This window comes from Falco peregrinus, chromosome 6, assembly GCF_023634155.1.
Source record: "Falco peregrinus isolate bFalPer1 chromosome 6, bFalPer1.pri, whole genome shotgun sequence".
Taxonomy (NCBI): domain Eukaryota; kingdom Metazoa; phylum Chordata; class Aves; order Falconiformes; family Falconidae; genus Falco; species Falco peregrinus.
This window is the reverse complement of record NC_073726.1, coordinates 22,438,307-22,457,882: the sequence shown is the minus strand read 5'-3', so window position 1 is coordinate 22,457,882 and position 19,576 is coordinate 22,438,307. Positions and strand designations below refer to the sequence as shown.

The following is a 19,576-nucleotide window of genomic DNA, read 5'->3' as shown; positions in this document are numbered from 1 at the left end:
ACTGTTTCTACTTGTCTGCACCCATCTGCTGTCATTCGAGGGAGCAGTCCATGTTTTACTTGTACAGCACTTGTGAACTCAGATGGGTTTGAGCCAACTGGAATTGGAATTTCTTTGTGCTGCAGCAATATATTTTAAAAGAAGATGGCAGATGGAAAGTACTCTGTTCATATATCTCAGGTACTTTCAATTCCCTTACTTCAGACCTTCACATAAATAGGTTGCATATTACTTGAAGTTCACCCAGTCTCAGTTGCTCATTTTCCACCTAACCCACATTTCTCCACTTGCGACTTCGCAGCTCATGAGATAATGAGTGTATGGCCACAAAATCCACCAGGATGTGAATTAGAAATATGCATTGGACAAAAACAACTAAAGAAATGGAGGATGAAGGCCCATCAGCTGACAAATCCTACTGGCTGCTTTGCAAGATGAAGATCTTCCCCCACCCCGCCATCACTATTCTCATCCCCATAAACATTTTAGGCCACTCACCATCTTGCTGAGACACACAAATAAGAATGCCATAGAAGATGATGAAAAAACCCCCCTCAATTTGTTAAGATGGAGAAAGCTAGAAAGTCCATAGAAGCAGAGCTGGCTCAAGGCTCAAGTAGGTTTTGCACAAGTAAATTTTGCTGCCTTTGGACAAGATAAGGGTTAGTCCCATCACAGGATGGAAAGGTAGAGAGAGAACCTGTCGCGCTCTCACTCACATCTGCTATCACACATTCCTCAGCAGCTGCCAATCTCGTTTTCCAGCACTTGGGCACAGGCAAAACTGGCGCTCGTCGTAGCTCTTTAGCCATCCCCAGCCGTCTGACGTTCAAGGCAACTGCTTCATTCTCCTGTGCCCAGAGCTGACCCTGGGCGAAAGGATCCAAAGCAGGGAGGAAGCAGTGAGATAGTGCATTGTGAAAAGGAGAAAGGAAGTTGATTTTAGAGAAGGCAATGTCTTTTAGGAAAGATTCAACCAAGTTTGAACGCTCACGAGAGGAAGAAGTTGCAGATGGTAGAGATCTCGAGAGAGTCAGATCGAGTTTGTGGAACTCGCTAGCCATGCCAAAACCGAACCAAAGCAAGCCCGAGCTGGGAAAGGCACCCTTCCCACCACCATGCAGAAGAGGAACAGACATACGTTTTTCAAATACATGGCAACACACATTTGAGTGATAAGGCAGGTCTCCACTGTGACACACAGTGCCCTGCAAAGATGCCTAAGCTGCTTCAGAACAGGGACAGAGCAAGGCCTGGAAAAGAAGAGAGGACTGTCCAGGCCCTTCTCCACACTAATGTGAAGGTTGTGCTGCTGAGATACCAGCGAGCATCCCTGCTCCATGTTGCTCAGAGTCCTGTAAACACATCTATTTACTCAGAGCTAACTCAGATCTTCACACAGCAAGAGATTTCAGGACAAAAATGTCCCTAGAGAGGCTGCCAGCAGGCTGTGGATCTGTCTGTGTGGAGAAATTACACCCGTCCCCAAAGCAAGTTTACTTGTGTATTTTTCTTTTGTCCAAGATATCACCTAGACGTTCCATTCACATTAGGAATTAGATGCCTGTCTTCCCCTGATTTCTATTTGTTCCCTCGAAAAATTTCTTTCTGATCTCAAGAGATATAACTGGTTCTTGAAAACCCTTATAGCAGCTGCAAAGTACTTCAAGGTCACGGCTCCAGAGCCAGGCTGTTTCATGATGGGTCTGAGATGGAAACAGGGTCTGGTGCAGGGCAAAGCTGTTCTGTGCTGCCACCTGTCGCTGTGAAAGCTTGACCCACGCAGAGCGGACCAGACCCCGCCGCTCCTGCGCACAGGCTGGCCAGCCAGAGATTCTACTGTGCAGCAAAGGGACAGAAAGTGACCTGCAGCCTGATTCAAAGGTGGGTTTGGGGATGAAAAGGATGAAAAAAAAAAAAGTTAAAAAAGTCTTCATAATCTTAAAGGCATGTTCCTTAAACACACACAAAAAAACTTTATTACTCCATTAAAAAAAAAAAATAGTGGAAAAACAAATGTATACAAATTTGAGTGTTCAGATTTAGTAATGGAAATGGCCTGATCGAGTCCTTGACAGAAACAACTTTGCCAAGTTGTAAAGCAGTAGAAGAAACTGTCACAGGAACAGAACGGTAACTCCGCAGTACCTCCTGTTGTCTCTAAAGTACTGTGCATTTATACAGCCGTGTCTGGGATTTACTTGCAAATCTCCCTAAAAGCTGCAGCAAAAGAACAGTCCCATTTCATCCAGAGATCAGTGGCCAAAGACTCACGGGATGGGATCTGCCCACAGCCATGCAATACCCACTACTAACCACAGGCTCAAAATATCCCAGCCATCACTCCCAACCCTGAACTGACAAACAAGCAGCCAGGATCTACAGCACACGTAAAACAGTTACTCAATACGAATACACAAACGCGTACTTGTGTATGTCATTAAGCCTCTACCTGCTACAGCAGATAGTAATTTATAGGAAATATATATTTTTTAAAAAAAGAGTTAAATTCAGGACTGAGTCTTCCACCATAATTTTACAGTCCTGAGTCAAAATGACAACAGTTCAGCACTTTCTATATAAAATTTTACAGTCTCATGTTTACGTGTAGGTTAACCCTTAACACTGCAGGGTGGGGAAACAAGGCTTGGTGTTTTCTGTGACCACAAATTCTAGAAAATTTTAACTTTATTGAAATTCAGACAGGACAATTCTGGTTTGTGCACCACAAACATGACCCAGATCCTTACCTCCCCATCAGTCACTGCAGAATAATTGACTTGTGCGACGGTAACTGTGGTGGGCAACTCTGAGGCATCGGCCAGTGTGGCAACTGTAGCACCAGTGCCAACCTATGGAAGTCAACAAAATGCAGTTAAACATTATTGCAGGAAAATATCCACATAATTCAGGCAAAGGGAAACTTAAATGGTCTCAGAATAAAAAGCATTGCACCCACAGAGAATAATAGTAATTGCAGAGCTCACAGAAAATATGGAGCCGTCTCGAAGGGCTGGGGGAGGAAATCACATGCTAGAGCCAGGTTAATCTGTGGTGGCTTCCAGAGTGGATGTGGCCCAGAGTTCACACAGGAGACAGAGTCCTCACTATTCTCCCAGCCTCAGGAAGAGCAGCTGCGGGGTGCTGCTGCCATTCCCAGGTGTGAGCGTGGTGCACAGGTGGAGTCAACATGCTTCTCCCACAAGGTGGAAGTGACTCAAAAAAACACTGAGTAGACCTGGATCAGAACATCTTGCACAGCAGCCCTCATTTGTAATGCTCCTTGCTTACCATTCATCTCTCTCATCTCCAGGCCCTTGGCAAACATTAACTCATCCTCAATACTCCCACTGCCCTTGGAAATGACCTTTTCCCCATTTAACAGCTGGGAAAAGACAAAGGTGGGGAGATGTGCAGCTTTGTTTCTAAGGAGAATTAAACCTATAAATGCCAGAAATTCAATGGGATCTCAGGTGCCCAGCATTTAAATGAACACTAGTCAAAGGAAAAATGCACCTTAGCAGATGAGCAAACAGAACCAGCTTGGCAAATCTGCCAGGCCTTGGTGTGGAGGGCAGAAAGCTGTAACAATCGTGGAAAAGCTTTCATTTGAAAAAAATCCAAATAAACAAAACAAACCCACACATGTGGTTTTATCTTCATGACTGTGAGATGAGAACACACAACAGAAAATCATGTTTGACAATGAACTAAAAACATGATACTCAAGAGGGACAAGCCACTGGGCCAGTTAGGTACGAGGGGGCAGTGGTGGTTTGAAGGCAGGAGCAGAGGGGAAACAGAGGTTCAAACCTCACACCCACCTGGAGCTTTTGGGAAGTTTCAAGAGAGCACTTACATTTTTGACATCCTGAGCTACCAGAACCTGCCTCCCCACATGGGGAACACAGGGAGAATAGCGGCATCACTGAGCCACTGAATGCAGCCTCTTCTGCCCTGAATCTCCCTCTGTAAAACGGTGTAAGAGGCATCCTTACTGCAGGATGATGATGAGGATATCCTTATCACGAGGATAAATATACATTTGATATGTGTAATATATATATTATACTTCAGGTGTAAGATGAACAACAGAAATACCTTATGCCATAGATTAAGTTATGTTGCATGCCATTAAAGAAATGCAGTCCCACCACCTCTCCTCCCATCACTCCATCCGATTGCCACCACAGATATTGTGTGGCCACATCACAAACTGTATCTGTTCGCAAACAGGTTCATTAAACTCAGGTCAGATCCCTGAATTGCTTGACCAAATAGCTGCAGCAATCCTTGTACTTTCACAACAGGAGAACAAGGGATGGGAGTGTGGAAGAGAGTGGATGGAGACTGCTTCTTTGGAAGGGAGCATTGAGTTAACAAGCCTGCAGGCTAAAACATACAGATAAAGACAAAATTCTTGAAGGACAAGTTAAACTACCCAAAAGAGCTTGCTCTAAACCACCTCCCTGATGAAGGCAACTTGATCCTGAGTCAGCCATGCTGGAAATGGAAAAGCCAGAGGGTTTCACTCACCTGGATGAGGGACACTGTGCCATCAGGGTTACTGAAGGTTTGTACCACTGTCTGTGACGGCACCAGGTGCGCTATACTATGTGTGGTCGTAGTCTGCTGCTGGGTCTGCTGATCCTCAAATGCATAGAGCAGGTCTTCACGCCCATGCTGCTTGTAGCAGTTTTTCACGATAGTCCGCAATGCTTGGGTCCATGACACCTACCAGGAGAATGATGATTGAAGAGTCAGCATAAAAAAGTTTTATGAAAGACTGCAGTGCTGCTACTGCTGCGATTTGCATGCTTATCTTTACTGGGTGGTTTTCAACAAATTCTCAAACAAACAAGAGGCCCCAGTATTTAATCCCTCTCTCCTCATCCCCTCCTTTCCCCAAGACTCAGAAGTCACCCTGGTGAGCTATTGCGTTGTTGTATACTGATACAGAACGAGCACATCTGGCCAAGGGAAAGGGAAGCTTCTCAGTGAAATTCATTTCACCAGCTTAAAAGGAATTCTAAGGAATTGGGGCTGACAAGTAGAAAACCATCCTTACCTAGAAAAGCACTGACTGCCACAGCACCATTTCCAGCCTCACTAGGCATCCCCGCTCATCCACCCAGACCTACATCAGCCTGCACAAGTCCTGCCACTTGCACACTCTGGTAGCTTTCTTTGATTATATTTGTGAAAGGTTGGTAGAAACATCACCTGCATAAAGGATCCATAACTACAACTGATTTCCAAGACCTTTTCACCCAGTTCTTTCATTTTTTCCTGGCTGCACTGCACACCTTTGACTGCTTCCCTTTAAGTATAAAGTGTCCTGACTTCGGCTGGGATAGAGTTGTTTTCTTCTTAGTAGCTGGTACAGTGCTGTGTTTTGGATTTAGTATGAGAATAATGTTAATAGCAACAACTAAAGCATCAGTGTGTTAAGTAGTGCTTACTCTAAGTCAAGGACTTTTCATTTTCCCATGCTCTGCCAGTGAGCAGGTGCACAAGGAGCCCACAGGGAGCGGAGCAAGAGCAGCTGACCCGAACTAGCCAAAGGGATATTCCATACCATAGAATGTCATGCTCACTATATAAACTGGGGGGAGTTGGCCAGGAGAGGCTGATCACTGCTCAAGGACTGGCTGGGCAGCCAGGCACCAGTCAGCAGGTGGTGAGCAATTGTGTTGTGCTTCACTAATTCTGGGGTTGTTGGGGTTTTTTCCCTCTTGGATTTTACTCCTCTCTCTCCCTCTCCTCTTCATTACAATTATTATTGTTGCTGTTATTATTTTTACTTTATTTCAATTATTAAACTGTTCTTATCTCAACCCACAGGTTTTAGCTTTTCCCAGGTCTCCTCCCCATCCCACCAGAGGTGGGGAGTGAGTGAGCAGATGTGTGGTACTTAGTTGCTGACTGGGGTTAAACCATGACACAAAGGTCCCTGCTACTCAGGATGGGACAATATTCCTTCAAAGGCTTCAAGAGGCCATGATACAGACTCTACAGTAAATGACCTGCACACCTGGAGAGTAGACTTGTCTTAGGCTGGGTAGGGTGCTTCACAAGGCCACAGAGGCGAGCAGGTTCTGCAGTTAGCGAAAAGGGTACCTGCTGCAGAGAGAGATGTGGTTCAAATATCTCATCACACAAACCCAGCAGGGGACAGAGCAGTCTGAAGGTTATGCCTCTCCCATCTCATTGCTCTCCCAGGCTGAATGTCTGACACGAAGTCAAGGAAGGGCCAATGTCATAGGTTCTTCTGTCACTCAAGGGGAAAACTATTCCCGCAAAAGCTGGTTGCAAGCCCCTGTGCTCAATTTGAAGGCAGACAGACATGGGAGATACACACCCGCTGCTTCTGTTCCTCTGTGCGGACATCACTGCGAACGTTGGCCCATGGAATGTCCTCAGGCCACCAGATGGGCTTGCAGCTTTCCTTGCCCCAGCCTGGTTTCCCACGACCCGTGGAATATTTCAGCATCTCGGGGATGAAAGCTCGCAGCTGTGCCTGGAACAAACCACATGAGAGTTCCTAAAAAACTCTCAGCCCTCTTATCTCTGGTAGTGTTGAGGTGCATAGTACCAAGTTAGTTATTACATTTAATTTCCATCCTCTTGGAACCATCAACTGGAAGAGGTCTGAATGCCTAAGGAAGATGGACAAATACTTTACTACCTTCTCCAAAGACTCAGCTGAGAACAGTTTAGTAGCATGCGGAAGAGCAGAAACAAAATCAAGTCAGCCAGTGCAACAATAAGGCACAAACACATACTGTATTAACACACTTCATGGTTCAAACACTACCATGAAAAGAGCTAGCCAACCTGAAAGTGAGCAAGAAAAAAAGGTCAAAATAACACAGAAAAAAACCACACTCCATGTCCCCACAGCGACAGGAACTCAGACATGAGCTGATTTACATTTTACAGAGATGCTGCAAAGAGGACGGGGCTTCAGTGAGCCACTCACAGTAAAAAACAAAATCTCACAAACACGCTTCACCTGTGCAGAACATAACACACTTGACTAATTTTCTGAATTTATTTTTAACTTTTGCCAGAGTGGGGACACCTTTCAACCTGATTTTACTTCAGCTTAGCACCTACAAAAACTGGTCAACTAGCGATCAACTTTACCATCAGAAGACAATACTTTAAAAATAGACCTGCAAAGTAAATTGAGCAGACATGTCACCAAGAACAAATAACATCCTTAGCAGGTTTTAGGACCATGTACCATGGATTGCTTGGAGCCTCAGGAAAAGGTTGGGTGCAGAAACAGAGCAGGAAGAGAAGGAGCGCTCACGACCACATACATGAGAGAAAACCACCTTAACTTAAAGCCAAATAGCTGCGTTTAAGAACAACTCCCTGCATCCCTTTATAGCTTTAATAGCAAGTTATTTGAGTTTGTCACAGTGCCACTGGGAGTCCTCGGGCCACCTTACAACCCCGAGATGCCTGCACATTCAGGGCTCTGGGGCACAGCCAACGGAAGAGCATGCCGGGGCCAGCATCAGTTGCTGCCACAGCCATGACATGGTCCCAGCTAGCAGAGACATGGGTGAGCTCATGGAGGACTTCTCACTGATCCCTGATCATCTGCCATGGGAGTGTCCCTTCCTCCCAGCCATCATCCTGCTTGAATGACATCCTGTTTTCAAGTGTGGATATTGTATCCATTGGCTCCAAGCTGTTAAGTCAACTCATTTACAAGCTGCCTTTTCCACATTAGCATATGGGAGTATGTACCAAAGTCCCCTGTAACATCAATCTGACAGGAACAGAGGAGTGCTTCACAGGAACAGGAGACTGCAGATTGTCTCTGTGGTCTCTGCAAAAAGCCTGAAGCCCCTAAGCACACCACTAAACACACTGGGATCTGCAGCAGCTCTTCCGGACACAGGACTGCTCTTCAAAGCCAGAGCCCAACTGGAAGATGTAATGTGGGCCCTAGCTTACACAGTTAAATAGAAAAATTGATGTGTTTTGGTAAAAAGAAAACAACTTCTTTGTATGCGCGATTTACTACATTGCACACAGTTTGCAGTAGTGGCTAGGGACTTTAAAGGTAACAAAAATCCAGTATACTTGTGGCTCCATATATAGCATATCTGCTGTACACCCTAGAAGAATCACCCCTGCTCAGAGAAGCAGTTGCATTTCCGTTTTTCCATGGACATCCTGAGCCACCTAAGAGAAGCCGTACCAAACGCCTGAATTATAAACAGCCTTTCTGCCCAGCCCAAGCCAAGCCTGTCCATGATGAATCTTCCACTGCAGGGCCAACAGTCACCCTGACATGCCTCAGGTTCCCCAGTCGAGGCCTCGTTTATTCCAATAAACCTCCTAACGGCATCAAGTTGCCTGGTGCAAAAACAGTTAAAAGCTCCTTCCCTGAATTGCTATCTGCAAGTCATGGTCCTTGTTACCAGATGGATTAATTACTGGTCCTAGGGAGTTCAGTGGCTCAAGCTACTCAAGGCACTTGTTAAGAAGGGTTTGCCTTTAATCCGCCAGGGAGACAATCAGCAGTGGCGTTACAGCCAGCTCCTGCGCAAGGACTTCTCTAATTAGTGCCATAATGATACCTCACCCAGGTAGCTTGCAGGGCTCTGACACACAATATGGCACAGAGACAAAGACCCCACATCTCTCGGCACAGCTGGGAGGAACTGATGCGACCACTTCATCCACAAGAGCCATGGTTCTGCTGTCTTCATCCACAAACCATACAAAAATCAAACCTCTGCTAAAAAAAACAGACAGCAGCACTCTGGTTTGCACAGTTGTCAGCTCTGGAAAGGGTTCATATAATCTCTAGTATGGAGGGTTTGAGAGAAACTGTAAGAAAAGTTTCTTTCACACCCTTTGGTACACAGACAGTGTCTTTTAAGTTTTAACATTAAACTCAAGTGTTAGCAGCAGTGAGCTCATCCTGATTCTACCATTTGCAATGGCCCAGAGAACAGCATTCCAGCACTGGAAAAAAGTTTTCCTACATGAGGAGCACCAAGCAATTCTCTGGTCTTAAGGTTTACACCCTGGTAAGAAAACTGGGTTCTAGAAGGGAGCAAAACCTGTGGCTGGGAATTTTCTACCTGTCCCTGCAGCTCAGCCTTTGGATCAATATAAAGCAGCACCTGGGAAAAGCAAACTGGAGTCCATGCAGGACCTCAGCTGCACCTGAAAGTGGAAGAGGGCAAAGCAGCAACTGCAGTAAAGCACACAGGTATTTTGTTCACTGGCCCTTCTTTTTGCAACAGCCAATTTTAGACTAAATGCTCTTCAAGTTTAAAAGTTCCAATCAACATTTAAACATTTAGATGAGAGAGCCAGGCATCTGTCAAGTTGGCAACCAAGCTGTCACCATGAATTTCCTGCTATGAAAACCTGTGTGGCTCTGACCGTGGGTCAGACCATGTCTCTGTTCTTGCAGGTCTCACTGCTGGGGGCTTTCTGGCAGGCAGGATAAGAGCAGGATTGCCGCTGTCAGAAATTCATCATGGAAAAGACAAGGTGCAGGGTCAGCCTGGGTGTCCTCAACAGGAAGCAATGGCACTCAGCAGACGCAGTAGTTTACGCCTGGCTACAGGAATCAAACCCAGAATTAACCACCTGGTCATCAGTGCAAGAAGCAGGAGGTGCTGTGGGTCTCCCCACAGCAGTGTCTGCTCACAGATTTACTCTTTATGCAAACCTTTCCTCTCTTCCACTCTGAAACCATGGTTGAGTCTTAAGAACAAGTGAGTAACTCTAATGTTTCAGAGGGGCACACCTGAGACCAGGCTTTCCCACTCAGGATCACCACCTCCTAGCAGAGTCTGGAGACCTGAACACTGGACACAACTGCTTGTTCTTGCTGGAAACAAGGCACGATGCAGGCTCTGAGCTTAAATGCTGTAAAAGCAGGCAGCTGCCTGCACAACAGTTCAAAGCAGACACTCATACCTGCATCCAGCAGTACCTTGCAGGACTCCCTACCCTTCCCACTGCTCGAACAACTGTCCAGTGCTAGAGCTCAGCTGCACAGGGGGACCCGATTCCTAACTCTGGGGTGCCTCCACTGCAAAACAAGGATGTTCCCTCTGCCATACACCAACGACCTTCTGGGAGAGCAGAAACGCAGGCTGTCCTCATACCACACTTCTGATGTGGACCAGGAGGCAGCACCAGCAAGCCTCATACCTGGGCAATGCGGTCCAGCACTGCAGGATCCCTGCCCCTACATGTAGAGGATCTGACAGCCGTAAAGTGAGTTTAGGTTCCACCTTTTGCTGCTTGGCTTCTCCTACATAGAAACATCAAGTACGTAAAGGTATCTGCTGTTTGTGCTAAAGCTTTTTGCAGGGCAGTATGCAAACGGATGTCAAGATGATTTTTGAGAGGCCCAGATAAACTTTGTTGGCTTGTATAAGCAGACTGCAAATCATAGGGGCATATTAAGTTTAAAAAATGTCAGATTAAAGGACAAATCACCTGTTCAGAAAACAAATTCTAGTCACCTCAATGAGAGCCAACTGAAGCATCAGCCTCAGCATTACACAATCTTACTCCTTAATCACATCAGCAAGCAACTGAGAGCAAGTTTATAGGCAAACTCAGCTCTGACGTATAGTGTCAACGCAGCCAAAGTCCATAAAGCAATGAGATTTCTCTGTGTAATGGCTGCAGAGTGAAAGTCCCATTGCAATACAATATTTTTTTTCTGCACAGCCAAGGTGGGTGATCCTCTCCATTTGCAAGCTTATAGAAGCATCTTAGCTCAAGCTAGTAGAGGCGTTATTTCCCTCAAGACCACCAGGGAAGCACAGCAATTAAAAGGAGAGTTATTTTCATCTCCTTGTGGAGGAGCTAACGCCTCTACCACCTGCCTGCTGACACCTGCAGCTGCTGAAAGCACAGGCCTCATCCTTCCACTTCATGACACACCTCTTAATTGTGCTGCCCAATTTGTATTCATAAATATTTCAGTTTTCCATAGGGGTTTGTGCAACTTAGTTGGAAAAGCTCATTTCTTGTTAGCAAATACAAAGAACTATATTGACATCTCTGGGAATCGAGGTTCCCACAAAAAAACAATGGCACTTCTGGCAGCGCAATGGGTTGCAGCAATGTAGGAGTCCAAGTTATCATCCAGTCTCTCAAACAAATGTATTTCAAATTGCAATTGTGGGAAAAAGAAAAAAAAAAAAGACAGCATGGTGTCTTCATCGTGTTCACCTTATCTCTATTTTGTTTCTATTTAAAGTTTGCCCCCAAGTCTGGCAAAACTATATAGCAGCTGGATGCTTCTTTCAGCAACAAAATCATCTCCGAAGCACCACATGCAGCATCTTAATCCTTGAGAATTTTACAAGATAGCCAGACCTGCTAGGCTGTGAAAATCCACCCAGGAGTCTGCAGTCCTGTCCATTAATTTTAGTGCTCTGTCCTCACATGGCCTGTAGCCATTAAAGGATCACAAAAAAATTTTTAAGACATTTACATCATCCCTATACAATATGCAGGGAAGCTGAGGCAGCATGATGCTGGGTTCCCACAACACACACATACACCACAGCAGCTGGGCTAACTGGGACAGTGATGGTTGGCCAAATGGGGCACAAGGAGTGTAGACACTGTCCACAGCTCAGGAGAAACATTCTTCACGAAGCTGTTTTCAGAACAATGTGGTAACTCAAAAGATAAATGCTATTCCTAACAAGATACTTGTTTTACCATAATGCACCATGAGAGGACTTGAAATACAAAGCTTTATGTTGCTACGCTGTTGCATCAGCAGTTTGCATGCTTGCTGACCAAAGGCCCTGCAGACCATGGAGAAGAAAAACACTCTCATTTAATAGAGCCACAAGAAGCCTGGGAGCACAAGAGTGTTGCATGTGGACAAAAAAATAAAATAAAGCCCTGCCATCAGCTACTGCCTTGGACTGGAGAGCTGCTTTACATGTGGAGATGCAAAGCAATCAAACCCCAGGGGCAACCTGGCTTGGACGAATCTTTCTGCGAGGCTTCCTGAAAACCAAGGCCATGACATATCTGAAAGAAAAAAAACACCTCTCCAGCCTTATTTTTAGCTTAACATGAAAAGTTGTTATTTCCATAGAATTCTAGGGATGTTAGTATTTTAACCATAAAACCGAAGCAGAAAACACTTCAGCAACCTTTGATGTTAAAATATTTAATTTCCAACTCTATCACAAAAAAACCCAAACCAATAATGCATTATCAATCCAGCTGGAGGCTTCTCTGAAGTGACAGCTTGTCACTTTTATTGCTGCTTTGATGGCATGTGCAACATTAACAGCCAAACAGTTGATAGATCTTTTTATTGACCTTTTTGTATGTGCACATATATTCTGCACACTACAAACCAGAAAAGTTTCTCAGATGTGTTACTGGATTGCAACAACCTTCATGTCCTGATCTCATTATCCATGCCCACTTCTCTCTCTCTCTCTCTTTTCTTTCCAGCACTCCACCAGCAACAGCTCATTGTCTTTGTTCCTTCCTCGAGCCCATGTGCTGTGAGTAGAGGCACAACCAGCTTCACTACTCGCACCATGCTAGGATGGCCTCCCTCTGCCACAGCAAATCTCCAGATAAATGTCTACTTTGCTTTGTTTTAAGCCCTAGGCATGTTTCTGTTACTCAACTACTACAATGATGAGGCCATAAAGAAGTCAGATAAACACAAGCATTTTGTTTGCCAATACAAATGAACTCAGCTACATACCTCTGACCTTTTGGCGGTCTCTCATTTTACTTTAAAAGTAAAATGTTTAAACTTTTTATTTTCCCTTTTCATGTGAAACTATTAATGACACAAAAGCTGTCCATGAACAGCTCTTGCAGACACCACCTTTCACAATGGCTTAAAAATCCAGCAACTAAGTTTTGTTTTATGTTGTTGTGGAGTGGAGCTTAGGTACGTGGTTTAGTGGTGGGCTTGGCACTGCTGGGTTAATGGTTGGACTTGACGATCTTAAAGGTCTTTTCCAACCTAAATGATTGTATGATCTGTTATCAGCCAAGGCACAGTAGATTTCTTTGTAAAATTATTAAAGTGTGAGCTTGTCTGATCCCACCTAAGTAATGAAAATGGTGTTTTGATCAGAATGTGATCTTTCTGCAGAGCACAGAGGAAATCCACACATCTTTGCTCCACTATGACACCTCTTTGTATGTTGCCCAAAGTCTCCTACCTTTCCATCTTGCTACTCCCTCTAAAGAAACTGGCTTTCAGCATTTAAAATTTATCGTGGTGCATCAGCCTGAGTGCATCCAGAGCCTCCCCTGCAAAACACACCTGCCTTGCACTCAGGTCCTGCACCCCAAGGGAAGGAGATTTCCCTAAGGATGATCCCTCTCACACCAAGGAAGCTTCCCTGGGGGGTTTCTCTCCGCTTTGTCCTAGCCATAAGGAGGTCAACAAAGGGCTGGACCTGGAGAGACAGGGAGTCCCCTACATGCCTAGGGCAGATGACTCCCTGCCTTTGTCAGAAGTATCTCACTCGGGGTCTGATCTGGAGTTAAAACCATTGGCAAGCTCCCCTGTGCTCCAATCCACAGCACAAAACAGAGGAGGGAATGAACTAGAGCACACAAGAAAGGCCCAAGGAGCATTAGCCAAAACAGTACTCCGCAAGCAACCCTCCTGACCTCAGTGCCTAAAAATCACTGTGAAGTGTAGAACAAATATCTTCCCTGTTCATAGTTTATGAGAGGTGACAAAAACAGCTCAAAGGGGAACGCTCCCAGCAGCCTGAGCTCTAGTGCTTACTAACATTTCTACTGTTTCATGCAGAAAATAAGCACCAATAACAAAGCTTCATATCTAACTACTATCTGAGCCATTACAGTCCCACAGGAAAGAGCAGATCAAATGCATCCCCTAGAGATGTAGACATAAGCTCCACTACAAAATAACGGGATGTGACTGCAAGATGGCAAATCTATCTCTCTCTCTCTGGTTCTGCCATGTCTGGCTGCTTACCTGGGTCATCTTGTCCACTGAGACGGGAATGCCATCGATGGTGAGGGGTGGCAACTCTGAGTTAACCTCCTGAGGTGCAGGAGCATGCTCTGCTAGTGCAGACTCCAAGTCTTCCAGAATCATGCTCTTGTACTTGCGTACCTGTGGGGAATCGTTAAGCTCAGGTAAACAAGGTAAGGAGCACCAGGAGAGGAGAGGGCAAGGACACAGGGCCAGCCACCTTCCCCAAGGTGCTGCAGAACAGAAGGAGCAAACAACACCACAGCTGGCAAGAAGAAATACCCATTGGCCCCAAAGACTTGGCCAAATCGAAGAGCTGATGATGAAACATCAAGAAACACTGGCAAGTGGAAGTATTTATGGGATTAAAAGTTAAGTTCCGAAGCAAGACTTATCATGGTCAAGGATCTGCTCCATTTACTGTCTGGTCTGTAACAAGGTGCAAGCACTGACAGCTGAGCCGAGTTCAAACATGTTGTCACTACCATCTCCCTTTGATTTTTAATCCAGGACATTCAACCCTGGTGAGATGTGCTAGGCAACAATTCATGCAGAGAAGAATCACGTCCATACAATCTGAACTGTTCTTCCCAGGGTTTTAAACATGACCTTCAGATCAGTACCGGGCTTGCAAGACTGCCTTGAGCAGAATGAAACTTGCAGAAAAGGTGACCAATTTATTACACAGGTTTTCCTAGAGACACCTACCACATTCTCCAAGGGTGCCGCACCAAATACTTTAAAGACAGGATTGGGTTTCGAGGGCGAGATGCACAGAACGATGGCTTGCTGCCCCACTCTGGTAGTGTACTCATCCAGCGTGGCTCGGAGCTTCCTGAAACAGTGAATAGGTATCAGCTGAAAGCCCTGCAGAAACACAATCCTTCACATTGTGAACTGCCTTTCTTAATGCTACTCATTCACAAACCAGGTGAAAAACAGAGCCACAGCTGGTCAGGTTAGCCACATGTACTGCTTGTTCCTCCGCTCCTGCAAGCCTGCTGTGTTCCCTGCAGTCACCCAGCAGCTCAAATATCAATTATTCTCCCTTCTCTCCTTTTTCCATTGATGTGAAAGTAAAGAGAAATCACCACAGCAGCAAAGCTAGGACAGCACGAGTCTGCATATCCACTCTGTCACCATCTATGTGTATTAACAATACAAAACTTGTGAGGTAAAGGACTTGAATGATTCAACAAAAGAGGACTGCAAACACAGGTTATTTTTACATCCAGCCTCATAACAGTGCATTGTAACTCTCTAGTACCAAAGTCCTGCTCAAACCAGAACTGTTAAGAATATGACTACAGGACAAGCAAGAACCAGAAATATTGCAACAGCTCAGCACAGGAAACCCAGGTATTCAGACACCTGCTACATCAGCAAGTCCCTTTGGAACCATCTCTCTGTAAAAAGAAAATGTTCCATCATATACTTCTCACCTCATTCACCTTTAAGCAATGCAAGAGAATGTGTCAGAAAAGTTGGCAGAAACTCAGAAAGCAAGAGAAAAGTAGTGTTTATCACCAGATAACCTGAGTGCTCCATAAGGTGACAGTTTAGTATCCACCCTGGACATATCAGATCCTGCTGTTAGCAGCAAACACATTGCCAAAAAGCACCAACACCACCACCAGCTACACAAAGATCCAAGAATCAGAAGTTTTAACTTCCCACTTGATTCACAGTGATGTAAAAATCAAGCACAAACTTGTTAAACTGATCAGGTTGGGGGTGGGGGGAAGGCATTTTTATCAGTATCTTACATGTAGTAAAATGAAATAGTGGCATGAAAGAAGAATAAATAATGCTTTTACAGAGAAGTTTATTTTAAAAGATGGTTGTTCATATTTCAAGAGAGAAAAGAATCTGCTTTTCAGAAATGTTGCAATAAACATGTCTGAGTCAGCAGAATTGGGGAAAGGAGAGAAAACCAGAATGGTGCTATAAAAGAAAGGGAGTCCGCTCCCAGGGAATATTATTTAACCCTAACCCAACTCCACTTCGTTCTGGTTTGATCATGCGCAAAAGGTGTTGCAGGGCTCAGCAGATGAGTAGGCAGAATAAGGAAACCAACTTAATTTCTAACCAACTCTACAAGAGTTAGACTAGAAGAGAGGGAGAAAAGGGAAAACTCTTGCCATCACTACTTCAGTGCGTTAAGTGTGCATGCAGGAGGAAGTCAGCAAGAAACAGAGTGATAAACACTCCAGCTCCTCTGATGTAATCCAGTTAAAACAAAACAGTTTAAAAAGCAAAAACTGCTTTGTTCCAAAACCTAGTAAATAGTTCCAGCCAGTATTTACAAATATTTCCTGAAGATGGAATTGCAGGTGATCTCTCCAGGCTTGCAGAAAGCCTGTGCAGTCACTTCAGCACCAGTGCTCCTAGGTGGCCATCAGGTGGGCAGACAGCCTCAGAGCACCTGTAATGCAACACCTGAAGGACTACAGAAGTTTGGTGTATACAGAGCAAGTTTCTAGAGCCAAAGAAAGTGTTTCAGCTCTGGCAGGCATCTCCCTTCAATTATTCTCCCCCAACACTGCACTACAGGCTGGGTCAGTCTTCAGCGTGGAGCTCACACAATGGGATCTGCTGGCAAAGGAAATTCAGGTACACATACACTAGATTTATCCACAGAGCCATTTCATAATGCAGAAAAGACTTTTTTTGTCAGGTAGGCAAGTCCCTCATGCCACTGCAGAACTGGGATATGGCTGTAGCTCTAGATTCTCAGGCCAGCTGCTATTAAACCAGAATGGTGGATCCCCCAGAATGGTTATGTCAGTCCTAGTGATCATAATAACACATTAAAGATGAATAGACCTGCAGTTTAACCCATTCCTGCAAAGTAAAACACAGCTCTTGGGTTCCAGAAGAGATGACCCAAAAAATCCCCAAGCTGGGCAGCTCCTGGACAGCACATGGTCTCACCATGCACAGCACTGGAGACAGACTGAGGATGCAGACTGAGGTGTCAGAGTGCAGGCGGCAGTCCTTACCGTAGCAAACGTGTCTGTTGCCTCTTGCGGATTGATGGGTTGGATTCGAAAACATGTGGTCGCTTTCGTTTTTTACCTGTTGCCACGGCAGCAGCTGCTGCCATCCCCACAGGGCCTGGAAATCAAACCACAAAGGGTGAATCAGCACACAGCAGCTCAGGAACTGGCCAGAAAGGACATTGCTGTTGCCCCCCCACCAAGGATGGGTCCCAAGGGCTCAGCTCACCAGCCTCCACCCTGGACCAGGGTGACCTGAATTCCCTGCTGAGCTTCCCAACAACTAGGATTTCTCCTCTCCAGCACTGGAGATGGGTATAAAAAGGCTCCATTCCCCAGACGGGCAAATCCCAGGCCAGTCCCAGGTGAAAGTCACATATTTCAGTCCAGAGTCTACCTTACAATCACACAACGTATTTTATCCTCCAGACACACTGAAAAACTCTCAAGTATGCCAAGACTTTAAATAACTGACTGCAGTTCAGGATATCCCGGTGGCAGGGGAGAAGAAACAGGGTACAACGCCATGAACCCTGCTCAGACACCTCAACTACAGCATCAGCAGAGTCCAAGGCTTTCCCCAGGAATTAAGGACCAGTTCTAATGGGAAAGGAATTGAAAATCCAGAGTTGCTGGCAGCATCCTACAACAGCCACCTGAAGAACAGCAGGGACCACAGCAGGGCAGCATTATTACTTTAGTGATCAAACTCTAGATACAGAGTCTATAAGGGGGAGTTTCATTAAGGTAACTGGAAGTAAACCAAGTAACACGCAGCATATTGTGCTTCTATTGGTGATCTCCAGAAATGGGTGGCAAGGTCAGAGTCAAAAAGGCCTGGGGTCTAATGTCAGCTCAAGGACTTGCCTTTGACTCCTGAGCAGACCTCAGTTGCTCTGTGTGTAGTCTCTCCATACGTCAGAAGTGAAAGAGCACATCAGGGGTCATAAAAGCACTATATTTTTGTGTTTAACAAAGATGCAGCTACTGAGTCTGGAAGTCCTAAGCTACTGATCACTGGAAGCTGGTAGATGATAAAGAAAGTAGTGTCTGATGATACATTTTCTCTAGGCAGCTGCTCTGGGAGACAGTGCGCTTGTAACGGATGGAGCTCTAGGTGACACTCCAGAGCCAGGTTTTGTTAATCAGTAATGAATTACCTGAATGCTACCCATGGCAGGCACAGCAAACACTGCTGCGTACTGCTCCAATGATCCTGTACTTATGGGGAAAAAAAAGAATAAAAAAAGAAAGAAAAAAAAAGAATAAAAAAATAGAATAGAAATGTTGCCTTTTGGGGAACTGGAAAAATATTTGCCCTGGAAGTGAGGAAAAGCCATGCTGGGCTCTCAGACAAGCTTCGGGCTGGATGGGCCAGCTCATGCTGTGAGCTGCAGCCGCCCGCCCCAGGGAAGCAGGGCAATTCCTGGCATGGGATGCCAGGCAGCCCGTGCACAGGGAGGACTCGCGAGCAGACAAGAGCCATGAGATGCCCCTCCTGCAACCACCACCCAGGACTGAAAAGCTTGTGTCCTAGAAGGAAAGGGGGAAAGAAAAAAATCCTGCAGGAGCTGAGGTTGGAAAATGAATAAGCAAAGGGTGTGGGATGCCCAGTGGGGTGGTGGGACTTCACAGGTTCAGTCAAGCAGATCAAGAGCTTTATTAATCAGATAAAAGCTGATAACAAAGTCAGACCAGATTCTGAGTAATTATTTATCACTGCATTTTTCTACCGAGTTAGATCTGCTACAAGGCAAATCTGGAGGACATTTGGCAGGGGCTTCACTAGAGATCTGCTACAAGGCAAACCTGGAGGATGTTTTTGGTAGGGGCTTCACGGGAAGGAAATTGTGATTCTGAAATACTTTCCCAGAACATATAGGCCACGATCCTTTGTGGCATCTCCCCTAGCATGTGAGACACCTAGATAAGCAACATTGTGTAGCACTCCTGGGTTATTTTTGCAGTTGCTTACAGGGGCCTGAAATAAGCTTGCTCTTTGACATATTCAGTATTGTAGTTTTCTTATTTGAGGCAGCATTTACCAGGGGCCTTTTTTATCGTACAAACCAGTCTCTTATTCTCACCATCTCTATATTACACACAGGTGAAGCAATGCAAGATTCAAGCAGCCAGCAGACCTTGCAAAGACACGTTATTAAAGCCAGAGCAATAAGGAAGCATTCACAGCATCCCATGGGTGATGACAGGATCACCCCCCACCCCCAAATGCTGTTTGCAACCTCTGCACAAACACTAAGTTGGGTGAAAGACACTGAGCATCCCATTGACATTACCTGCTGCAGCCAGGTGGGCAGTGACCTCATCGGTAGCCGTAGAGTTGAGGATGTCAGAGTCATCATAGGAGGTGTCCTCTGGCGAAGATGGTGAATCTTCGTCTGCGCTCAGCATGCCATGCTCTGTGTAGGTGGCTACATGGACCTGCTGCACCTGCTGGGCCACTGCATGGGCCTCGATGGTGGCCATGTGCTCTGTTTGGGTCACCCCGTGTTCTTCCATCAATAGTTACTGTCAGAGAAGACAAAACCAAAAAAATCACAGGAAG

General features: G+C 45.4%; 1 protein-coding gene across 10 annotated transcripts in view; it reads right to left on the bottom strand.

The window, feature by feature from the left end:
- NRF1 (nuclear respiratory factor 1) overlaps positions 1-19,576 on the bottom strand; it is a 74,193-nt gene that overhangs the window by 34,551 nt on the left and 20,066 nt on the right. For 8 of the 10 annotated variants that reach the window (XR_008747806.1, XM_055808383.1, XM_055808384.1 and 5 more), the window contains 8 exons: positions 19,308-19,539; positions 17,014-17,128; positions 14,720-14,846; positions 14,012-14,152; positions 6,362-6,520; positions 4,537-4,734; positions 2,751-2,852; positions 720-869 (listed from right to left, as the gene is read on the bottom strand). Coding sequence is in view for 9 of the 10 variants with exons in the window: in XM_055808383.1 (XP_055664358.1) it covers positions 720-869; positions 2,751-2,852; positions 4,537-4,734; positions 6,362-6,520; positions 14,012-14,152; positions 14,720-14,846; positions 17,014-17,128; positions 19,308-19,530 (1,215 nt within the window). In the remaining variant the exon portion in view is untranslated. The remainder of the gene's footprint in view (positions 1-719; positions 870-2,750; positions 2,853-4,536; positions 4,735-6,361; positions 6,521-14,011; positions 14,153-14,719; positions 14,847-17,013; positions 17,129-19,307; positions 19,540-19,576) is intronic. The other 2 variants (XM_055808389.1, XM_055808390.1) reach the window with 1 other exon arrangement.